The 22529-nt window shown below is 36.7% G+C and overlaps 1 protein-coding gene across 3 annotated transcripts in view; it reads left to right on the top strand.

The window, feature by feature from the left end:
- tasor2 (transcription activation suppressor family member 2) overlaps positions 1-22529 on the top strand; it is a 121346-nt gene that overhangs the window by 12952 nt on the left and 85865 nt on the right. For all 3 annotated transcript variants that reach the window (XM_039761345.1, XM_039761344.1, XM_039761343.1), the window contains exons 2-7: positions 1689-1837; positions 1923-2018; positions 12150-12222; positions 17780-17871; positions 19404-19541; positions 19653-19777. In XM_039761345.1, the coding sequence (XP_039617279.1) occupies positions 1689-1837; positions 1923-2018; positions 12150-12222; positions 17780-17871; positions 19404-19541; positions 19653-19777 (673 nt within the window). The remainder of the gene's footprint in view (positions 1-1688; positions 1838-1922; positions 2019-12149; positions 12223-17779; positions 17872-19403; positions 19542-19652; positions 19778-22529) is intronic.

Here is a 22529-nt window from a genome sequence, read left to right as displayed (position 1 = left end):
TCAGTAATAACACTAGCTGATATGCCACCAGATCACACAATATTCATAGCAAATAACTGGATTAAAACTAGACTGATATTTTAAGGTTTCTGATATACTGGTCTTACACTTTGCCACAATTTTTAGAAATTGTGGGCAAGCGACTACTCGCACTGTGATTGACATAAGCGTCACTTTTCGATTCATTAGAATTGCTTTCGATTTCACTGTACATTTCAGTTTCACTGTCTGGAGACAGACTCACTTCGTCATCACTGCTTTTATCATTGTCAAGAGTGTGAAACACCTGGGGTGCTGAAAAACATTTCTTACGAGACACTATTATGAGGCTAGGAGAAGAAATGTCAGCACCATTGCCTAGGTAATACTGAGGCCTGTTACTTACACAAGACATGCCTGTTGTTTCTCAAGCAACCTGTGGCACTAACTCTGTTGGCACTTTTACAGTCCTAGTAATCCTTCGATTCTAACGCTTATGAGAGATGTGTCTTTACAGTTGGCCAAATGATGTTCAGGACTAATGCTTTCAGCACGGTTTTTATAACCCAAGTGACTCTCGGCTCTAACACTAAGGAGGTTAAGTAGCATTTATATTTTTACTTCAGTAAAATAAGCATTATATTAGGTTATTTTAAAAATTAAAGTTCTATTTTCCAGAACCAGTTTAACTTTATTTCTTCACATTTGGTTTATTTGAGGGTGACACATTTTTCATGGTATCTTGGTTAAACATTTGCGGATCGGCTTTTCCACAAGTATATATGGTTAATGAGGTAGGTTGAGTCTAAGGAATGCCACGTCACATAACTTCTGGGTGCTTTGGAAATATGTAAACTTTACCATTTTTGTATTTCCTCAGATGAAATAAAAATAAATAAATAAAACAAAGTACAAGGACTCCAGTAATTTTTACTCTCTTCTCTCCTCCTGCACTTGTACCTTTCACATTCAGCCCATTTCTCTTTTACCATGAAGTCAGTTCACTTAGGGCAGCAGGACCGTGCTCTCGCACAAACATATTGTTCTCTGCACATTCGTGTATAATGTACTTAACACAGAGATGCAGTTGAGGCATAAACAATACTATTGATTGGAAACTGGAAAACACCAGTCTCAAATGCAGTAATAACTCATAAACACATGAGTTGCACCAAGGTTATGTAACATGTAGACCAAGCACAATGTGCCCTGTACCCTCTTAGTGTTTATTTAATACATTGGGAAATCTCTGTTGTGGTGCAGTTTAAAAAATGTAAGGTTTTGGATAGAAACCAATATAATGTATTTCGATATACTTTTTATCCTGCATCTTATCCATCAAATTGCTTAATACTCTTAGATGTACTCAATAGTAGGTATTCACCGCTTTTGAACAAATATAAAAGAGCATATTCTTACTCGGTTATTCCGAGACCACCAAACAAACGTAACTTTTTAATGTTCTTTCTGTTCCTATTTGCATTATCGCATCAATCAGGTTTAACTGCACATTACTACGGGTTTTTTAAAGACCCATAAAACAACACCACAAGAATAATTTCATCTGGATCAACTGTTTTATTACCCTCTTCTGTAAATTATTTAAAAAAAAATGAAGGATATATATGCTGCCACTAAGCTGTGACGCTGTTTCTATGACAGTTAAGAATGATTATAATTAAGTTTTTTTTTTTTTTTTTTTTTTCCAGATCTCTATATAAAAGTATCTTTAGAATCAACTGTCTTTACAGAGAAGATCCTTCCCATTCTACACAGATGTTATATGAACCCTGAGTCTGAAAATGTTTTTACATATGACGAGACATATTTAGTACAAAATCAAAAACTTTTGGAAAAGGTATTTTTTTAAATTGCTTTTTTGCAACAATTTAACTTTTCGGAATATCCAAGCATTTAACCTTGTTTTTATTATTCATGTTTAGTATAATTCTAATCGAGCTGAAAAACAGCAGAAGGGATATAGTGATGAAGAACTGAAGGAGTCATTTGGCTTCATTTTGTGCAAAAATGAAACTCAGGTAAATGTGTTATTAAGGTATTATCACAAAGAAAACCACAACTGATCTATAGATGTGAGGTCCATTAATCAGAATTCACTTTATTGTCCAGGCACACTAATGTATAGTAGAAATTTGTCTTGATAGTATTGGTGCATATACAAGGACTGCAAAAGACAAAATGTAAACAGTAAATAAAAAAAATTATAAAATATGATGCTACATACAAGGGCAATGCAAAAAAAATTAAAAGTAGGATGAAAATAGAAGGCCTGATAAGCATCTTTAATAGCAACATAGCAGTGATCTAGAATATTTCCATCTCTGGTAGGGCACATTATTTGCTGTTGATATTTAGAGAGGGCCTAGATAAAATTGACATGGTTAACATTGCCCAGGTTTGTGAATCTTGGTTGTCTTTTTCAATCTCCGTGATTACATCAGTGAGTTCACACTGCACTTTGTGAATCTTAGCTTGAGGGCAGATGTAAACACCAGCAAGAATTATTGAGAAAAACTTGTGTGGTAAATAAAATGGCTTATAGTTTATGATAAGCATTTCTAGGTTGGCAGAGCATGATTTAAAAAGAACGGTTACATTCCTGCACCAACCTTGATTAATGTAGAAGCACACGTCTCAACCTCCGATCGTTTGCAGAGTTCAGTAACGCGGTCTATTCGTTACCAGATAAAGTCAGATAAGTCCAATGCAGACTTGGCAGTAGAGTAAATTCAGCCATGTTTCAGTAAAGTATAGAGCAGGTAAAAAAGATATGTCCATTTTAGTGAGTATTAACATTTGACTTTGTTTTCCAGCAAGAACACGTTAGATAGACATATTCCAGGCAGTGGTTTCTGTAGTACTCGCTTCCTGAATCGAACCAGGAAGCCAGCTCGTCTTGCCTCTTGTTCTCCGCTGTCAGGCTACCAGTTTAGTTGCATGAGTACCTGTGATCAACAAAGTTGTAAGATCCACAGATGTAGCTAGAATATCTGGTGTCACATCAGGTGCCACAATGCAACTGATATTCAGAAGTTTTTCCTGTGTATATGTTATAGAAAAATAAAAGACACAATAAGAAAACAAAATAAATCAACATTAATTAACATCGAATAAGAGTAAGGTCCAATGGCCACGGGGGACAGAAAAAACAAAAAAAAAACTCCAGACGGCTGGAGAAAAAAATAAATAGTATGCAGCGTACAATAGTAAGAATTATGCAGTTAAGCTCAGACATTGCTCAGAATAACAACAATCATCTAAAAAAAACAATTAGTTCATAATATTCTGAGCAGCAAGACCTCAGCTGTGCTATGGTGCTTTTTTAATTTTTGAACATTACATCAGCTTCAGGCCCTATATATCTGGACATTTACACAGTAGTTGCAAATGTTTGACAGTCCTGATTCAGCACTATATTAGATCTGTGTTGAACTCATGAAAGTTCCATTAAACCATTTTCTAAAACTTCATGTTATAGTTAAGTGTCAGGTGAACCTGCAAGACAACAATCATCCTTGAATGGAACACCTGCTCATTTAAGTGTGCTTGTACACAGATAAAGTGAATAAAGTAATTTGCCTTTAAAAAGAAAAAAGCCACTAACAGTTTTGGATGCTCCTGATAAAGACCAGATGAAAAACAAGTACAGTACATATGGTTGATTCAGCTTAGATGATACTTGTTCATAATGTAGTCAAATGCTGATAGTTGACCAAAGATACTGTTGTGCTGGCAATGGTAGAATCCTAAAAGCAAGAGTTAACTGTTTGTCTGTAGTTTAGATAATTTAAATATTTTACATTAACAACCAGTCCACTTGCACTTCTTTGTAGATGTGTCATGTAAATTTATGTGGTCTCTTATTCTTTTCATTCAGCAACCTGTAACATTTAAACCTCTTCTCAAATTTTGATTAATGATGACTCAGTTTTGCAGAAGACATTTTACTAACATGAATTCTAGAATGTAGTAGCATTTCCCAATATGATTTAAGATTCATAAAAAAAACTGGAATCTAATTTTAACCCATAATTGTTTTGGCAGAAATTATAGCGACATAATGACAAAGCCTATCTCAGTGTATGGCAATGCCAGGGTTACTGGGTCAGTAAAAAAGACAGTGGTTTACAATTAAAGAAAAATTCCCTAGTGAGAGAACCATAACTTCTGTTTACTTGTCCAAGACAAATTACACAGCTGTTCCTGTCCATCGAAAGATAGAGGTGTAAAATTAAACTTGTGCCTAATATTCCAACAATCCTTTTTTTTCTATTTTGTTGGGTAGGTGAACAAGAACCATTCATCTGTAGCACTTTCTGGTTTTCAACCAACTAACATGAAATGTGAATCATATATGTGATGACTTAAGTCTGGTTAAGTGCACTGCTATTAGTTATACCTGTTAATCTTTTTATTTTCATTTCCAAAATGTTACCAGTTGAGTGGAGCATTAAGCAATGTCTCTATTCTCCATCTAATAAGATAATGAAGTTTTTTGAAAGTCCCTTAATTAATTTGGCCCTGCTGTTGCCAGGTGATGTGGATTAAAAGTGACACTTTGTAGCCCCTCTTGTCTTGATCAGAAGCATTCATCTTAATAAAAGGATACATTCAGGTGCAACCCGGCGACAGACAACCCAATGAAAGACAATTCCGCAAAGAAACAACCTGGCGAAATGCAACTCGGCGACATCCTTTACCAGTTAGATAATAGTTAGGTTTAAAGAGATTTTTTTAATTATATTTAAATGACAACATGATTTAAAATGTTGAAAATAAATTTATATAATTGACGAACGAACTTTATTCTACAGATGGAACAAACTCTATCGTACATTATCTTCTGCAACTGAAATTGCTAATCCTTTATATAAATTGTATTGATTGTAATCGTATGGTAACGTTATTTAGAATACAAAATGTGACCTGCGAGTACATCTTAAGGAATATCTTCACTATCAATGTATTGGGACACTCATAAAGCAGGTAATTGTGTGGATTTTCTGGTGACCAACGTTGTCATTTAAATATTAAAAAATCTCTTTGAACCTAACTATTACCTAACTGGTAAAGGATGTCGACGAGTTGACTGTCGCCCAGTTGCCACCGAACCAAAAGGATATGTGCCTATCTGATTGCAATGTCACTGCCGTTTTAACAGATGGCACATCAAAGACATTTGTAGTTAATAAAATGCATTTCATTACTGCAAATGTTTGTGATGTGCCATTTGTTGAAATGAAAAAATGCGATACATTTTATGACTACATGCATTACTGAATACATTCCAGTAGATGGTGCCCTGCAAACTTTAACTCAGAGGTCTATGTTGATTACTTAAGAGTTCAACCATTCTTAAGACGGGTAACACAGCTAGTTGATGATAATGTGACAGAGGCATCATTCAACAAACAATAGATTACATTTGCATGTGACAATTAATTATGGACATGCTTTGCTTCACTTGCAGCTTAATTATACCACAGCCTCTATCCTGAAAAATTATGAAAAGGCAGACTTCTACTCTTCTAGTGATAAACTTGGTTGCTACCTGTCCTTTCTATTCTGGGTTTCACTGGGAAGTAGCTTCTGAGGCATTGGTTAAGAAGGTTATTAGTCACCATTTCTAAACACAAGTCCTGGAGGAGAAAGAGAAAGGTAAAAAAAAAACAAATACAACATGGATAGATCAGTAGGAACATATGCAGGTGCAGACTAAAGTCTGTTGTAGCATCTGCTTTACGCTATCCTCATTTTATTCCCCTAGTGACTGTGGACATGGCATTATATTGCAGTAAATTTGAGGTGTGCATCAGAAGTGAGACCTCTGAGTGGAATCTTTCCACTGTCATGAAAGTAGGAATGGGTGGTCTGGGGTCATTTATCTTTATGCTCAGAGAACGCGTACGCTCGCGCTTCATGGCTGCCAAGCGTTCCCAGCGTTCATTTGATGCGTCCTCTGAGCAGATCCTCAGAAATTAAAGTGACGCGTGCACGGGTTGCAGTACCAGCAAAAGTTGGGGCGCAGTGTGATAAAAGTTGGAATGTGACATCAGAGTCTCTGTTTACTATCTATATGTGACAGAAAACTGCTTTGAAAATCCTACGGGATCAATGAGTGCGCTTTGATGTTTGATGAATGGTTTCATGTGCTGAAGCAAAATGCAGACATACAGATGCATTCATGGTGCTTTTATATTCAAGCATCACATATTCCCGATCGTAATGAAATAATACATTTTAAAAGTCTTGCATGCCATCTTTTTTTTTTTTTTTTCTGGGGCTTCCTCCTGACCTGACAGCAGCGGCAAACAGCAATAGATCACCACACAGAACACATTAAATGTATGATATTCCAAATCTCTTCACATTTAGAATCCTGATGAAATGCATTAAAGTATGTATGTTACATTTTACAGATAAATCGATAATTTCATTTAAATAATGAATACTGTTGATAATTACACACATCTGGGTGACATAGTGGCGGAGCGGTAGCACTGCTGTCTTGCAGGGAGTCATGTCGCTAGTATTCCCTGTTTACACGTTTTCCTGCTGGTTTTCCGCAGTGTGCTCCGGTTTCCTTCCAAAGATATGCAGACTTGGTGACACTAAAGTGACGCTAGTGAATGTGAGTGCTTGTATTCACCTTGCAGTGAGCTGATGCCCCGTCAAAGGATTGTTTGTCGCGTGCCCAATGCTTTCTGGAATGGACACATCCCTGGATTGATGGATTTAATCATTAAACATCCTTTTCAGAGATATTGTGGTAAGGTGTCATTGGAATTTAATGGGTATTCCAGGCATTTCACAATACAGCGAAGCCGAACCTATTCTCACCCTGGTAATATCTCACACTGCCACCCGGTGGATTCTTCCAGATTTAATAATAATAATAATAATTCATTACATTTATATAGTGCTTTTCTCAGTACTCAAAGTGCTATCCACACAGGGAGGAACCGGGAAGCGAACCCCCAATCTTCCACAGTCTCCTTCCTGAAAAGCAGCAGCACTACCACTGTGCCACTTGTGAGGACGTAAAGTACACCCACAATTATAAACAGTAAAACGCTTGCGTATCAGGAGTGTCTGCTGGAGCATGCGTTGCATCGCGTGAAGTATAAACCTGGCCTCCAGGAAAGAAAAATATTGTTTATTTGAATATGAACAAGTAAACATTATATTAAACAAGAAATAATTTTTATTCATACTAGAGATCCGACTGCAATGCTGTTATTTTCACTATGTCATTTTTGAGTGCCAGATATTCAAAGTATATTTGGAAGATGGAGTTGTCAGATCTGCAAAGGGCAATGCAAAATGGAAATTATAAAAAAAAAAAAAGTGGGAACATCATATTTTTGGGCCATGTTTTTACTGGAAAGAAACAGAATTATCTGAGCTGCAACGGTTGAGGCAGATTTTTAAGTCGAGTAATCTAGCATATGTGTTTCTTAATGTTCCCAAGCCATGTTGTGTTTCAGAGAGAGGCAAGATTTGCTCCCTGCTGTTGTTATGCAGAAAGCAATGATGAAATTTCAGTCTTGTTATAGAAGTTCATCTATCCTATTCATTCCTGGAAAGAGCAGGAGCAGGCATAAATATCTGTAGGACCAGATAACAGAGTAACAGGAGAAAGCAGGTGCAGGATTAAAAATGAAGCTCTGCACCCAGCTCTATAGCAGATATATATTAATCACATAAACTAGCCCACAAGGAGTTGCATTTGTTTTTATATTTTATATTTGGAAGGGTTCTGTTTATGTAACAGTTGCCCTATAGCATGTATAGCAAGCCCAGAATATATACACCCTTTTGGGAACAAGTGGGGAAATAGAACTACCTGTAATTTCTCAGATGAAAACCAAATTGAATATGATAATTGAACTATCAAGGGAGCAGAAAGTCCAGAATGTTTGGCCTTCTTGGACTATACTTATGAGCATGGTGCTTATGGAAAATATAATGGTGTTTTTATCTGCTGAAGACATTAAATGTACAGAGTAAATAGTTTAAATAAGAATCCATTACCACACAAATGAACACTAAATGAAAATGCACTGAAAGCAATAATGTGATACATCATAGAGCATTTGTAACCTTGTAAACTTCTAAAACTCTTCTCATCAGGGCACCAGTTAGACAAATCATAGGCCATAAATGTTTTCGTCATGAATTGGAAAGAAAGCCCCTGGGATCCCACTGGCCCCAGCTATGCCAGATAAAACAAGAAAAGACAAGCCCCACTCTTACATTACTAGTTTGGTCAAAATCATTCTGATACTCATAACGCAAAACCCTGCTGACCATGCAACCATGGTAAATGTTGCAAGGAAACACAGTCAGTTCTAGAACAAATGGGTGAAAAAACATCTTAGCCTATAAATACATTTTGCTTGAATCTTCTACAGCAGGGGTGCCCACACTTTTTCGGCTAGTGAGCTACTTTTAAAATAATCAGGTCGAAATGATCTACCTACATTAAAAATGATATATATCTCATTAGAAATCTGAATCACAGTCTGATTGTATGGGTGTTTACCTACCAGGTAACGCGTGTGGTTGGTCTGCCACGGGTGCTGTCTCAGTTGTGAGAAGCAGATCATAGAATGTTACATAGTTAACAGTCAAATAATGCAAAGAGTACGCAACACGTGTTTTGCCTTATTTTAGGCTCATCAGGCGTACACACTCCACTGCACCCCTCATCAGGGATCGAACCTCGGATGTCAGACAAAATGTACCTTGATTGTGACATTGTGAAAAAAGAAAATCCTCTTCCAATTCCACATTCAGCCCATACCCTCCCCAAACAATTTTTTTTTAAATCCCTTCTTTAGTCGATATAAATTGTAAGGCTAACTAGATTACAGCCAGAGTTTTGCAGTAGCTCACGCGTTTGATCGTGCGTGCAGGATGACCAGTGTGTTAGAAGAAAAGAGACCTCAGACTGGCCTGTATGTCATTCGTGGCAAATACCATAGGGAGGATATATGATAGACTAATGTTTAAAAATTTATTTTTTGAATGCAACGCGATCTACCTGCACTACCTTTGCGATCTACCGGTCGATCGCGATCGATGCATTGGGCACCCCTGTTCTACAGTATGAAACGCAAGACGATCAAACCAACTTCATCAGCATTCTAAACTCTGCACGAATCTAAGGCATATGTTTGATGAAGGTGACTTCATTGCCTCCATCAGAGTTCTATTTTGCAGTTTACCTTCAGTTCTGAAATGTGGTTACTTCGTGAAAAAAATGACAGCATTTTGGAAGAAGAAAAAAAAAACAAACACAGTTCTGATTTATAATGACTACAATGAATTGGTACCTGCTCCAACATTGGTTTCTGCCCTGTGGCTATTTCTGTAAACTCCATTATTTACATTGAGCCCATTTATCAAAGTCTTGTACTTCAGTGGCCATTATCAGTGTCTCTGCAAAATATTTCAGTTGTTTCCCCAAAAAACCTGATGCTCAGTATAATGTGATGACTCTGACTTCAAACTAAATAGTAATAGATCCAACATTTATAAATACAGTAATTCTTCAGTGATACAATTATGTGTAGAACAGACTGACTAAATTTAATGTCACAGTCCCATTCCTGTTCTTGTAAATAATGATTCATTCTCAGCCTCAAGTGGAAGAGAAAGGACACTGCTTTATACAGTAGAATATTAAAACTTTTTTTTTTTAATCTCACTGTCACCCAGAAGGTTCAATACAAATATATCTAAATAATTTTAAGTGCATAAAACAGTGCTACTAACTTGTAGGTTGAACTAGAAAGGGGATAGTAATAGCTAAGCTCCTGCATGTACAGTAATGTTATAACCTAAGCCTACCAAGCATATCCTCCAGTTGCTGACATGAGAAGCACATCACCATGGACCTCCTTTCAAGTTTTCATAACTCCACTGTAGCCTGGGGATTATTAAATCTTTGTTTATAAAATACATTTCAAGCAAGGTCTCTTCTAAGCTGTAAAGGAAAACTGCAGTGATCCTGAAGATTTTTGCATTTTGTTTGAGCCTTGCATGTCAATCCCACACTCCTTCCCCACTTTACTTTGGTTTTCTGGACTAGTCTGTGCCCGAGTAAGAAAAGCATATGTTGTAGGGTGCAGGAATAATATTTACATATGCATGCTCATGTTCCACATCTTCCTGGGAGAGAGCCAGAAAGTAAACTGGTGCATGGGTATTCTACAGGGTGGGCCATTTATATGGATACACCTTAATAAAATGGGAATGGTTGGTGATATTAACTTCCTGTTTGTGGCACATTAGTATATGTGAGGGGGGGAACTTTTCAAGATGGGTGGTGACCATGGTGGCCATTTGGAAGTCGGCCATTTTGGATCCAACTTTTGTTTTTTCAATAGGAAGAGGGTCATGTGACGCATCAAACTTATTGGGAATTTCACAAGAAAAACAATGGTGTGCTTGGTTTTAACGTAACTTTATTCTTTCATGAGTTATTTACAAGTTTCTCTTTGTTTACAGCCATTGACATGTCGCAGAGGTTAACACGTGAGGAGCGGATAGAAATTGTGTTGATGTCTGGTGAACGCAGTAACCGGGTCATTGCAGCAGATTTCAATGCAAGACACCCTACGAGACCACCCATCTCCCATGCTACAGTTAGCAAACTGCTTGCTAAGTTCCGTGAAACTGGTTCAGTGTTGGATTTGCCAAAATGTGGACGCATGAAAACTGTCACTAATGAAGAAACATCAGTGGCTGTCCTAGCTTCATTCAGCAAGAGCCCACAGCGTAGCACTTGCCACATGTCACTAGAGAGTGGCATTAGTCGAACATCCCTTCGGCGGATATTAGCTACTCACAAATGGCACCCTTACAAACTCCAGCTACTGCAGCATCTCAACGAGGATGACCCAGATCGGCGCACTGAATTTGCAGAATGGGCAAAACAAAAATTGGAACAGGACCCTCAGTTTACGCAGAAGATTTTGTTCAGTGATGAGGCAAACTTTTATGTGAATGGTGAAGTTAACAAACAAAACCACCGCTATTGGTCTGACACTAACCCACATTGGATAGATCCCTCCAAGACTGTTGGAACAAAAAAATTGATGGTATGGTGTGGTGTATGGGGTACAAAGATAGTGGGGCCATTTTTCATCAATGGAAACCTCAAGGCCACTGGATATGCGAAATTGCTACATGATGATGTGTTTCCCTCTTTATGCACTGAAGCTGGCATGTTCCTGAGTTTTTCCAGCAAGATGGTGCACCACCACATTATGGGTGTCAGGTCCGAGCATTCCTAGATGAACAGTTTCCTGGAAAGTGGATTGGTCGTCGTGGGCCAGTTGAATGGCCCCCAAGGTCTCCCGATCTGACCCCCTTAGACTTTTATCTTTGGGGTCATCTGAAGGCAATTGTCTATGCTGTGAAGATACGAGATGTACAGCACCTGAAACTACGGATACTGGAAGCCTGTGCTAGCATTTCTCCTGCGGTGTTGCTATCAGTGTGTGAAGAGTGGGAGAAGAGGGTTGCATTGACAATCCAACACATTGAACACATTTTATAAGTGGTCAGAAACTTGTAAATAACTCATGAAAGAATAAAGTTACGTTAAAACCAAGCACACCATTGTTTTTCTTGTGAAATTCCCAATAAGTTTGATGTGTCACATGACCCTCTTCCTATTGAAAAAACAAAAGTTGGATCCAAAATGGCCGACTTCCAAATGGCCACCATGGTCACCACCCATCTTGAAAAGTTTCCCCCCTCACATATACTAATGTGCCACAAACAGGAAGTTAATATCACCAACCATTCCCATTTTATTAAGGTGTATCCATATAAATGGCCCACCCTGTAGTTTGGAAAAAAAGTTATAGTTGAGTGCTCCTACATTTTTCTCTCTCTGTCTGTTTGTTGTAGTTTATTTCTTGTGCCTTCAAAAAATACAACTTGTGCAAAGGTTGAAAATGTAGATATCAAGATGTTTAACTGAAATGATACATGAGAAAGTAATTATGTAGATTTTTTTTCACTCTCAACTAATTAGTTTAGTAATCTGAGATATTGTTATAATGAAATGCATGTTTGTAGAAAAAATACATTGCCATAATTCTGTGTTAAAAGAATACCATTATTTCTTGAAGGCAAAGCTACTTTGTGAGACTGGTTTGAAAGTTGGAAATGGTTCTTTTTCTACATTAGGAGATCTAAATAAAGGTAAGGAAGCTTTTTTTCTTTATTTAAAAAATAAACTAAACTTTGTTTAGTTTTAATTTTAATTAGATGTATGTGTAGATATACATTTAATTTACTTATATTTAACTGAATTTAATTTAAACTATATCCACAAATACAGATATCTGATTAAAACTAACACCAGTAAGTGGTTAATTAGCTTCACTTCAGAGCATTGTATTTTTCTATTGCACTCTTCACTTGATTAAAAAAAATGTTATGTAATAGCTAAAGCAGAAGTCCAATCAGAAACACAGTTCCATATGTTACAGATAAGACTTGTTAATATTAAACCACACTAAAACTTCATCCTTTCACTAGAACCAAGGGCTAATTAGTAATAAAACAAGAAGAAAGGCCTAATTTGTTATACATTCGCATATTGATTAAAATGATTAGTTTAGCAGAAACATTGGTAGCGTCCTAGCAAAATTATTTTAAAATTGCATTAATGAGTTCTTGCAAAATTCTGAAAAGGCTGGTTTTAGATAATGTAAAATCATTCTTTTATGCATGGGGCAAAATTTTTTTGCATTTAATTTTTTAGTACAGTATATTGCCAATACGAAATGTGGTGTTTTACATGATGTTACTACGTGACTGAAATGGAAAACAATGGCAAATGAAAATATCTTTGCTCAATAACAGAACTGAGCACATTTCGGTTGCATGCTGCATAATGTAAATTTTCTGTGCCTGGCATAGACATTACAGTTCATGAAAGTGGGTTTGAACAGCAGAGTGTTTCGCACATACACATATACTTACTTTTGGTGGGTCACATCCTAAGGTGAGTACGTCATATTGCAAGATTGGTTTATGCACCACTGCATCCACATGCTTTTTTTCAAATTGAACTGTACTGAATCTGGCAAAGCACAAATATCATAGTAGAACAGTTCTCATGATGTATTCAAATGCTGCTGGAAGCAACGCCTGCACTTACTACAGCTGTCACAAGCTATGGATGTGAAAATATGTTTTCGAGACATTAATGCATCTGTCACTGATACTAAAGCAGAAATAGGGGTCGCTCTTGCAACGCAACCTGCTAGCATGGCAGAGAGAGAAAGGAGCCCTTTCCACAGTGCTTGTTTTTCTGTTCAAACAATAAGTCTGTCTTGATAATGTATTAGTGTTGGATTGGTACAAAATTTCTAACTTCGCTATCGATACCAGCTTTTGGACCTCAGTACTGGTACTAAAACAGTTTTGAAGCACATAACCACTCCATACCTAAGATCTTAACTGAGCCTCCTTGGTACATCTTACAATTGCAGTCCACCTGTTGTGCTGTGCCATCTCGCTTGCATTACTCTCTGCTTACCTCTTGACAGCATGAATTGTGCAGTCGTTGTAGTAAAGAGGGATGAGGTCCTGATCATGTCGAAGCCATAAGGCAGTGTCCCCTGTGAAGTCCCAATAACATTAAAGCCTATGGTTTCATTTCATTAGCTCTACAGAATGGACATTTTTCCATGCATGCACTAGTCTCAAGGGAATGGGGTGGTTTAAGTGGAAAGATAACGTTTACTTCCGGTACAGAAAATCCCAAAATGCTGGTACCGTACTGTTTTAAAATTTGGGTTTTTATGTACTTTTCCAGTAGTGGTGTATCGCTCAACCCTAGTCTGTATGCAGTGAGTGTTTCAACTACAGGGTATATTGTCACAGTGGAAAAGTCTCAAGCTTCATGCAGAGTGTTGACATTCTCATTTTTCTTAAAAGGAAGTAAAAGAAGTTCTTTGTAGATCCAGACAGGACCTACAGGTCAGTAATTAATTCAATCAAGCAGGATAAAAGCACAGCAAGTGTTGGAACAATGTTTGATGTTAACTCGGAAAACAAAAAGATAAGTTTAAATTTGGTGCAGTAACTTTATATTATAGTTTTATAGGGTCATTATTGTCACGAGTATAGTGAAATTGTTACTTTCAGATGCTGATCAACAGATAACACATAATATGTTAAGGCAGTGCAAATATTTTATGTTAATATTGTAGTTGTCAGCATATTACCCTGAAAATGGACAGGGCTGGATTCATGAGTGCCCTGTCACGCAGTTATCCAGAGCGCTGCATTTAATAAACCCCAGTAATAGTCACAGTACACCTTACAAGCCCAGAAAGGTTAAATACAGACAGTAACTCTCGAAGCATAGTATAAGTAAAAGCCGTAAATAAATGAGGACTTTCATGTGGTCATAAACTGTTGGAAGGTGCTACTTCTCAGAGTACCATCTTTCATAGTTGAGTAAACACAACTGTTCCTGGACTTAACTGTCCTTTGGCGTGTGCCTCTGTCTTTATAGCTTGGTATTCTTTATAATAGTTAGGATTTTATTTTAATACAAAAGAGTAAGCTAATAAAAACATTGCCAAGTCAAACTTACATAATCTGGGGGTTATTTATTTAATCAGTAGTTAAGCCTAGATTCACATATAAGGTCTGTTAGCCTCTCTTCTTTCTTTCATTTAAGAAATCTTTCTAAATTGAGGACTGTAGTCTCAAGCCCAGAATTGGAGATGCTTGTACATGCTTTTAACTCGATGTAGTTGGAGGGCACAAATTAGTCTGATCTTGTATGCTTTGTTCTGGCTTCTGGTTTATTTTTGAATTTGTTTTAAAATTTTGGTGCTTAGCAGTAGAGCTCTCTGCAGACAAGCCCCTGAGTATAGCACTGGCCTCCTGCACTGCCATATAACCTATTGGGTACTTAGGTGTGTGCAGCAGGGCCTCTTAGTTATCCCTTGTACCTAGCTCAAGTTACATAAGGATTGTGTGGTTTAGTCTGATGCGCCAAGGCTCTGGAATGGTCTTCCGTTAGCACTGTGCATGGCTGAGTCAGTTGATTCTTTTAGTAAAAACCTTGAGACATTTTTATTTAAGCAGGCTTTTAAACACAGCTGAGTTGTCTGTGCTTGGACTTTTAGTTTATTCTTAAGTTTAGTTCTTGTTCTATTTTATTGTTTCTGTTTATTTTTTTCGTTTTGTTATATGTATTTTGTTGTAGAGTGCTTTGTGATGTCATGTCTCTGAAATGGCGCTTTATAAATAAATTTTACTTTCTTACTTTAAAACTTGAATATTTGCATACTGATTTGAATTTATTTTGCAGTGTTCTGATTTCTGAAAGTCTAATAATTAATACCAAATATACCGTACACTTTCTTTATAAAGATTTCATATTACGGGGATAATGTATTGGGTTATACAATGTGGATTAGGATTCTCTTAATACTAGAATTACCAGAGCCTACGAAAAAACTTGTAAATCCGTCCCACCTTAAATCGCTTCTTAAATCCCTTCACACCTCTCCACCAGCATCCTTTGTCCTCTAAATGTGCTGATAAAGAGAAGCTAGAAGCAGCCGTCTATTCCATCCCCCCACCGACTTAGAACGTGCACGAACTTCTCTCAGCTCATGCCTTGATTGAGTATCTGGGAGTTAAGTGGAGTTTTAGAGTGGAAATAATAGATCGTTATTTGGAACACACGGATTTCATGTCTGTTCCGTTTCTACAGTAATCTGTGTAAACACATTGTTAAAACAGAAACGTTTTTTATATTCTAGTAGTAGATGACAAAATGTAGGCATAAACTATATAATGTATGAAGCCTGAAGTCCAAATATCAAAGAAACATTTTCACAAAAAGTACAAATATAACACAACAATTGCGCTTTTATTCAAAAAATATAACTGCAGAAACAAAAAGCTGCCTTAACATGCGACATTGACACCTGTTTATTACGACTGCCTCTGTGGCGCAATAGAATCAGTTGCCGACTGGTAATCAAAAGGTCGCGAGTTCGAACCTGCACCACTCCGTTTTGAGAAGTAAACTGCTCTTAGTCTTACTATTTTAGAATAAAAGCATACATTTGATTTCAGTCTGTAACAGCCAATGTAATTTATGATCCTTGTAAAGGTTAACTTTTTTTTTTTTTTTATTAATTCACTTTTCGTTCTGTCAGTCGCGTTCAGAATCAATCCATACAACCCCATCTGACACTGCTGTTTTCACATAAAGACGCGCTATAGCTCTGCAGCTCTGAATAAAAAAAAAAACAAAGCTAACCTTTACAAGGATCATAAATTACACCGGCTGTTACAGACTGAAATCAAATGTATGCTTTTATTCTAAAATAGTAAGACTAAGAGCAGTTTACTTCTCAAAACGGAGTGGTGCAGGTTCGAACTCGCGACCTTTTGATTCCCAATCGCCAGCTGATTCTATTGCGCCACGGAGGCAGTCATAATAAACAGGTGTCAATGTCGCATGTTAAGGCAGCTTTTTGTTTCTGCAGTTATATTTTTGAATAAAAGCGCAATTGTTGTGTTATATTTGTACCTTTTGTGAAAATGTTTCTATGATATTTGGACTTCAGGCTTCATACATTATATAGTTTATGCCTACATTTTGTCATCTACTACTAGAATATAAAAAACGTTTCTGTTATAACAATGTGTTTGCACAGATTACTGTAGAAACAGAACAGGCATGAAATGCGTGTGTTCCAAATAACGATCTACAGTATTATTTCCACTCTAAAACTCCACTTCACTCCCAGATACTCAATCAAGGCATGAGCTGGGAGAAGTTCGTGCACGTTCTAAATTGGTGGGGGGAAGGAATAGCCGGCTGCTTGTAGCTTCTCTTTATCAGCACATTTATAGGACAAAGGACTCTGGCGGAGAGGTGTGAAGGGTTTTAAGAACCGATTTAAGGTGGGACGGATTTACGAGTTTTTTTGTAGGCTCTGGTAATTCTAGTGTTAACTGCGTAGTATAGCACAGGAAATCACAACACATTTATTGCAGATAGCCTAATTCCACCTGAAATAGCTTAAAATACTGTTGTAAGGGCGTTTGGAGTAATTGTAACTCTAATGCAATCTGATAAATAAGAAAATATCTTGGTCCATTTTTATTTTTTTATTTATTTATTTATTTATTTATTTATTTATTTTAGAACATTCCTAGAACACCTGTTTTAGCAGGGCATCATTTACAGTAAGGTTCTAATCCCTGATATACAGTATTTTTAGCTCATTTGTATCTGGAAAGATGTGTCCAGTGTGCAATTTTTCAGTTGTATTACTGTGTCTTACACAAATGGATAAAAAAAGTAAGTGTTAAGTGAATAATCAAATTGCTTAATGTCATCTAGCAGTGTGTGCTGTGATAGCATTTGATATAGTCCGGAAAATGCTACCAGTATTATTCTGTTTGTTAATCAAAATATTTTTGTTCATCCGCTTTGATGGAGGAATAGAGATATAGTCCGGAAAATGCTACTAGTAGTATTCTGTTTGCTGATCGAAATATTTTTGTGTATCTGCCTTGATGGAGGAAAAGAGAAGTTGGCCAATTTTTATTTTAATGAAATTTCTGACTTGTGAATAGAGAAGGTATATCTGTTAATCAAAAGTAATTACTTTCATGAATTCAATATTGCGTAACTGAGGGATGACTTCAGTGTAATGGAGCAAGAGACATATTGTGCATGCTCAATAATTTTTTTTTCTTCCCCAAGGTGTTTATGTTTCTAAGTACTCGGATTGCTTACAGCCAAAACCTTGGTGCCATGGAAAATCTGGTTACATTGTCATTTTCCGTCTAGTTAAGGTATGTACTTTAAAAATGCTTTTCATAAGAGAAATGTCATTTAGGAGTTTATTGTGAGGTTAGTGTTAGAGATTTTTGATTGTGTACATGTCAAGCATGCATTTATCAACATTCCCACAGTGCTAAATGTTTATTTCATATGCTAAAACAAGAACCTGATGTTGCATATGTTTAAAATTACTAAAGCACTATCCTAGTACATTGAAAGGCATCTAGTGCTGTTGAAATCAGCATCTTTAAATTCATGTTGTTAAAGGTGGTCCGGTATGGACTGCAACTACAGGGCTTCTGCTGTTCAGGACAGAAGTTGGGATCTGGAATGCACAGGTTGTATCTACATTGACAATGCTTTCAGTGTTAATAAAAACAGGCTACTATTCATAGGAAGCATTATGCCATGATATTGTGTGTTGCATTCCAGAAATGGTCACTTCTGGAATACAACTGCCAGTGACATGCCCTGAGGACAGTGGACAGCATGCATGAAATCCACCAGGAGAGAGAGATTTTTTTTTTATATATATATATATATCAAATATGTTTATCTACTTCCCTATATGATGGACAAGTGTCTGAGGTGCTGTCCTGCCCCTAAATGGGAAGGCCGGGATCCTGGAATGCAGGGACACTTGGAGCCACTAAGGATGATTTTGCCAGGAGAACCTTTTCTAAACTCAAGCAGTTCCAGGCAAGAACTTATAAGACCATCATGACTGCACAGACTGTAGTTTAACATAGAGTTGGAAGGAGTGTGGACAAGAGTTCAAGTGTCAGGAGGAAGAGTGGTCTAAAAAGGAAGAAAAGTGGGAAGAATAGACTGGTATATGTAAGGGATATTATTTTACTTGCCCCGTTATTGTTTTGTACATTTTGCTTCCAAAACCCTTTACCATTGTATATTGTTCCCTCTTTGTTATAATAAGTCCTTTTTTCCTTAATATATTTGGTCTTCATTCCCCTGACCATATTGTTTAACTTGGGTATTGAATGATTTTGCATCTTGATCTATATTAAGTTTATATAACTATAAATAGTTTTTTCTCTACCACTACTTTGCATCTAAATTTTGGATTCCAGGTTGCTGTCAGTGGATCATGAGTAGCCTTTGTTGGGTCATAAGCACACAAAAAATATGCTGTATCAGTAACTGATACATGCTAAAATGCTTGACAGTGTTGCATAGTATTTTCCCCTTCTTTACCCATGATTGTGTCAGCAAAGGAGAATAAGCTCTTCTAGTCGTTCTTGCTTTGCTGAGGGGAAGGTGTTGTTCCAATTGCGCTGTTTTCACCAAGAGGGACTGTCATCTCCCTGTTCTTCTAATCACTCTTGTTTCACTAAGGTGACACCCAGCTGCCCCCTCTTCACTCCTAAGATTACTGTCTGTTAGTTTTCAGTGAACTTAACTTGGTAAAACAGGGTCCCAAGGCCATAGTAGTTGAGAAACTCTGCTATAAAAAGCTCTGTTTGGGCACAGAAGATGAAATTTTTTTTCTCCTTTAATATTTATTATTGTTAAAATATCTTTATAGGGAAAAGTAAAAGCAGTCACAGAAAACTACACTAATAATTTGACTCAACCAGTACCAGGGTATGACTGTCATGTCTCTGAGAATATTGACACAGTGTGTTCCCGAACAAGTTCCTTTCAAGCCTTTGAATGCACCCAGGTAGGTCTAAACTAATGCTTTGTTTTGTAGCAGGATTATAGTGTAGACATGTTCAATGTGAATGTTTATAACTGGGTCAAATTGAGGTACATATTTTTGTTTTCGTTTCAGTATTATGTATATGAAATTCAGGATGGTAAAACGATGATGATCCCCAGCCAACTTTGTCCATATGCAGTAGTTCACTTTTTGTACACAGAATCCACATTATCAATGACCTCTGTAAAAGAACAAATGTAAGTTTTTGTTTTCTAAATATATATTTACACTGTGTTCCAAATTGTTATGCAAGTGACATATCAGTAGAATTTCATTTTTTATAAACATTTGTGTTTTAGTTTTTCAATGTAAGTTCTTGCTTGTTTTATGTCTTTTTAGATAACTCAAGTCAATCTCAGACCGTTGTTTTAATTAGTCTGCCAGGTGATCTTAATTAAAGGGAAACCTACTTAGAGGTTGTTCCACATTATTAAGCAAGTCACAGTTCTCATGCAATATGAATATGGGGAGAGAGAAGGATCTTTCTGAAGATGAAAAATATGAAATAGTGCAACGTCTTGCAAAAGTCATGAAAACAATCGATATTTTAACAAAAACTGAAGAGAGATCATCAAACAGTGAAAAGATTTGTGTGTGATTCACAACGTGGACAAATTTGGTCAGATAAAGGCTTGCTAAGGAAAGTTTTTGTCAGGCAAATAGTATTAAAAAGCCACTGATGAGCAGAAAACACTGGTGACTCTTTGGTCACAGGTTCACAATAGGGTTGAGGTCATGGGATGATGGCAGCCACGCCGTGATTTTTTTTTTTCCTTTGTGCCCATAGCAACCAAGGAGTCAATGGTGGTTTTTTTGCAGCATGGAATGGTGTGTTGTCTTGCATGAAAATATTTTTTTTTTCAAGAAGGCACAGTTCTTTTTATACCATGCCAGGAAATGGTCAGTTAAGAACTCCACATATTTTGCAGAAGTCATTTTGACACCCTCAGGGACCCTAGAGGAACCTATCATCTCACTCCTCAGTATTCCAGCTCAAAACATCACTCCATCACATTCTTGCTGGCAAAAGTGTGAGGTAGAAATGTATTGTCTCAAGCTTCTGTAAATGTTGCTAATAACAGGGTAGCTGGTTTAATTGAGAATTCTTTTATAAAATTCTGCAGCGTAGCCATCAGGGCCTATTGCTTTCCCACTCTGAAGTGAGTTTATAGAATCCATTAATTCTGATAGTGCCAGAGGTTTATCCAATTCCTCTGCACTGAGAGTATCTATTTATGGTATTTGTAATGCATCCAGAAATGCATTAGATTGTATCTTATCTTCTTTAAACTCAGTTGAATATAAGGACTTATAGTAGTCTCTAAGTGCATTATATTTATATGGTCAATGATTTTGTCTCCGCCTTTGTTGGTGATTGCACTGCAAACTTCCTGCTTGTAGATTTGTTGAACTAAGATCTTATTAGCTTTCTCTCCATGTTCATACTAATGATATCTTGATTTAAAAATGAGCTATTCAGTTCCTTTGGTTTTCAAGAGGTTAAGTTCTGAATGCAGAGCCTGTCTTTTCCTATGAAGTGCCTCATTTGGACACCTGGCATGTTCTTGATCTATTCTGGTAATTTCACTGATTAGCTCTGATATCTTCTTGGTTTCCAATTTGCTTCTGTGGGAAAGGTATGAGATAATTTGCCCTCTTAAGACAGCCTTCAGGGTTTTCCAGATTATTCCTGCAGAAACCTCTGAGGATGTGTTTGTCTCTAAAAAATCGATATGTTTTGATATAAATTCAGTATAGTTCTTGTCTGCTAATAAAAGTGGATTAAGATGCCAGTAACTAGATGAGTATGTGGGTCATTATGATTTTAGCTCCATGATCGTAGGGGCGTGATCGTAGATGATAATAGCGTTGTACTTTCAAGATTTAATCGTAGGCAAAAATTGTTATCTACAAAGAAATAATCAATTCTTGAGTAGCAGTGATGCATTGGTGAGTAGAAGGAATATGCTCTTGAGTTTGGGTTTAGAAATCTCCAGGAGTCTTATAAGTTGTGATCAGTTACAAACTGTGTAATTGACTTTGCAGTGTTAGATGTCATCACCCCTGTGGCAGGAGACCTATCTAGGTCTGAATTTAAAACACAATTAAAATTCCCAATCATTATAATTTTATGAGTATTCACATTGGGAATGGAGGCAAATATGTTTTGGATGAAGTCCCTTTCATTCACATTAGGGGCGTAGATATTTATCAAAATCACTTTACAGTTAAATAAATTACCCATGAGAATCACATATCTCCCTTCAGGATCAGATATTACATCTAATACTACAAATGAGATTGTTCTATGTATAAGAATTCCCACACCTCTAGTTTTCTTTGTATTGCAAGAATGGAATATTTGGCAAAAACAGGTACTGTGCAGCCGAAACTGATCCTTTTTTAATAAGTGGGTCTCCTGTAAAAGTACTATTTTAGCGTTTAGACCTGTTAGGTGAGAAAATACTTTCTTTCCCTTTGATTCATGATTCAGACCTTTAACATTCCAGGTCACAAAGTTAACTGTTTGGTCATGGAGACATTTCTTTTGTTTTGAACTTTTGTTGTAATTTTGTAGTCTTAACTTAATAAGACAGCTTTGACCTTAATTTCCAATTTTCCAGGAGTTATTGCCAAGAAACTATTGTTACATTGGCATTTATAATTGTAAGGATTAAAAGGATAGATTAGAAATAGCCTACTCTCTCTGAATGGTGTTAAGCAGTCTCCTTAAAAAAATCTACACATACATACAGTGGAACCTCGGTTCACGACCATAATTAGTTCGAAAACTCTGGTCGTGAACCGAAGCAATTTCCCCCATAGGATTGTATGTAAATGCAATGAATCCGTTCCAGACCGTACGAACTGTATGTAAATATATATGTAAATATGTAAATATATGTAAAGATTAAGCACAAATATAGTGAATTACACCATAGAATGCAC

Source organism: Polypterus senegalus, chromosome 8, assembly GCF_016835505.1.
Source record: "Polypterus senegalus isolate Bchr_013 chromosome 8, ASM1683550v1, whole genome shotgun sequence".
Lineage (NCBI taxonomy): Eukaryota > Metazoa > Chordata > Cladistia > Polypteriformes > Polypteridae > Polypterus > Polypterus senegalus.
Note: the sequence above shows the minus strand (reverse complement) of the source record. Positions and strands in the feature narration are given on the sequence as shown.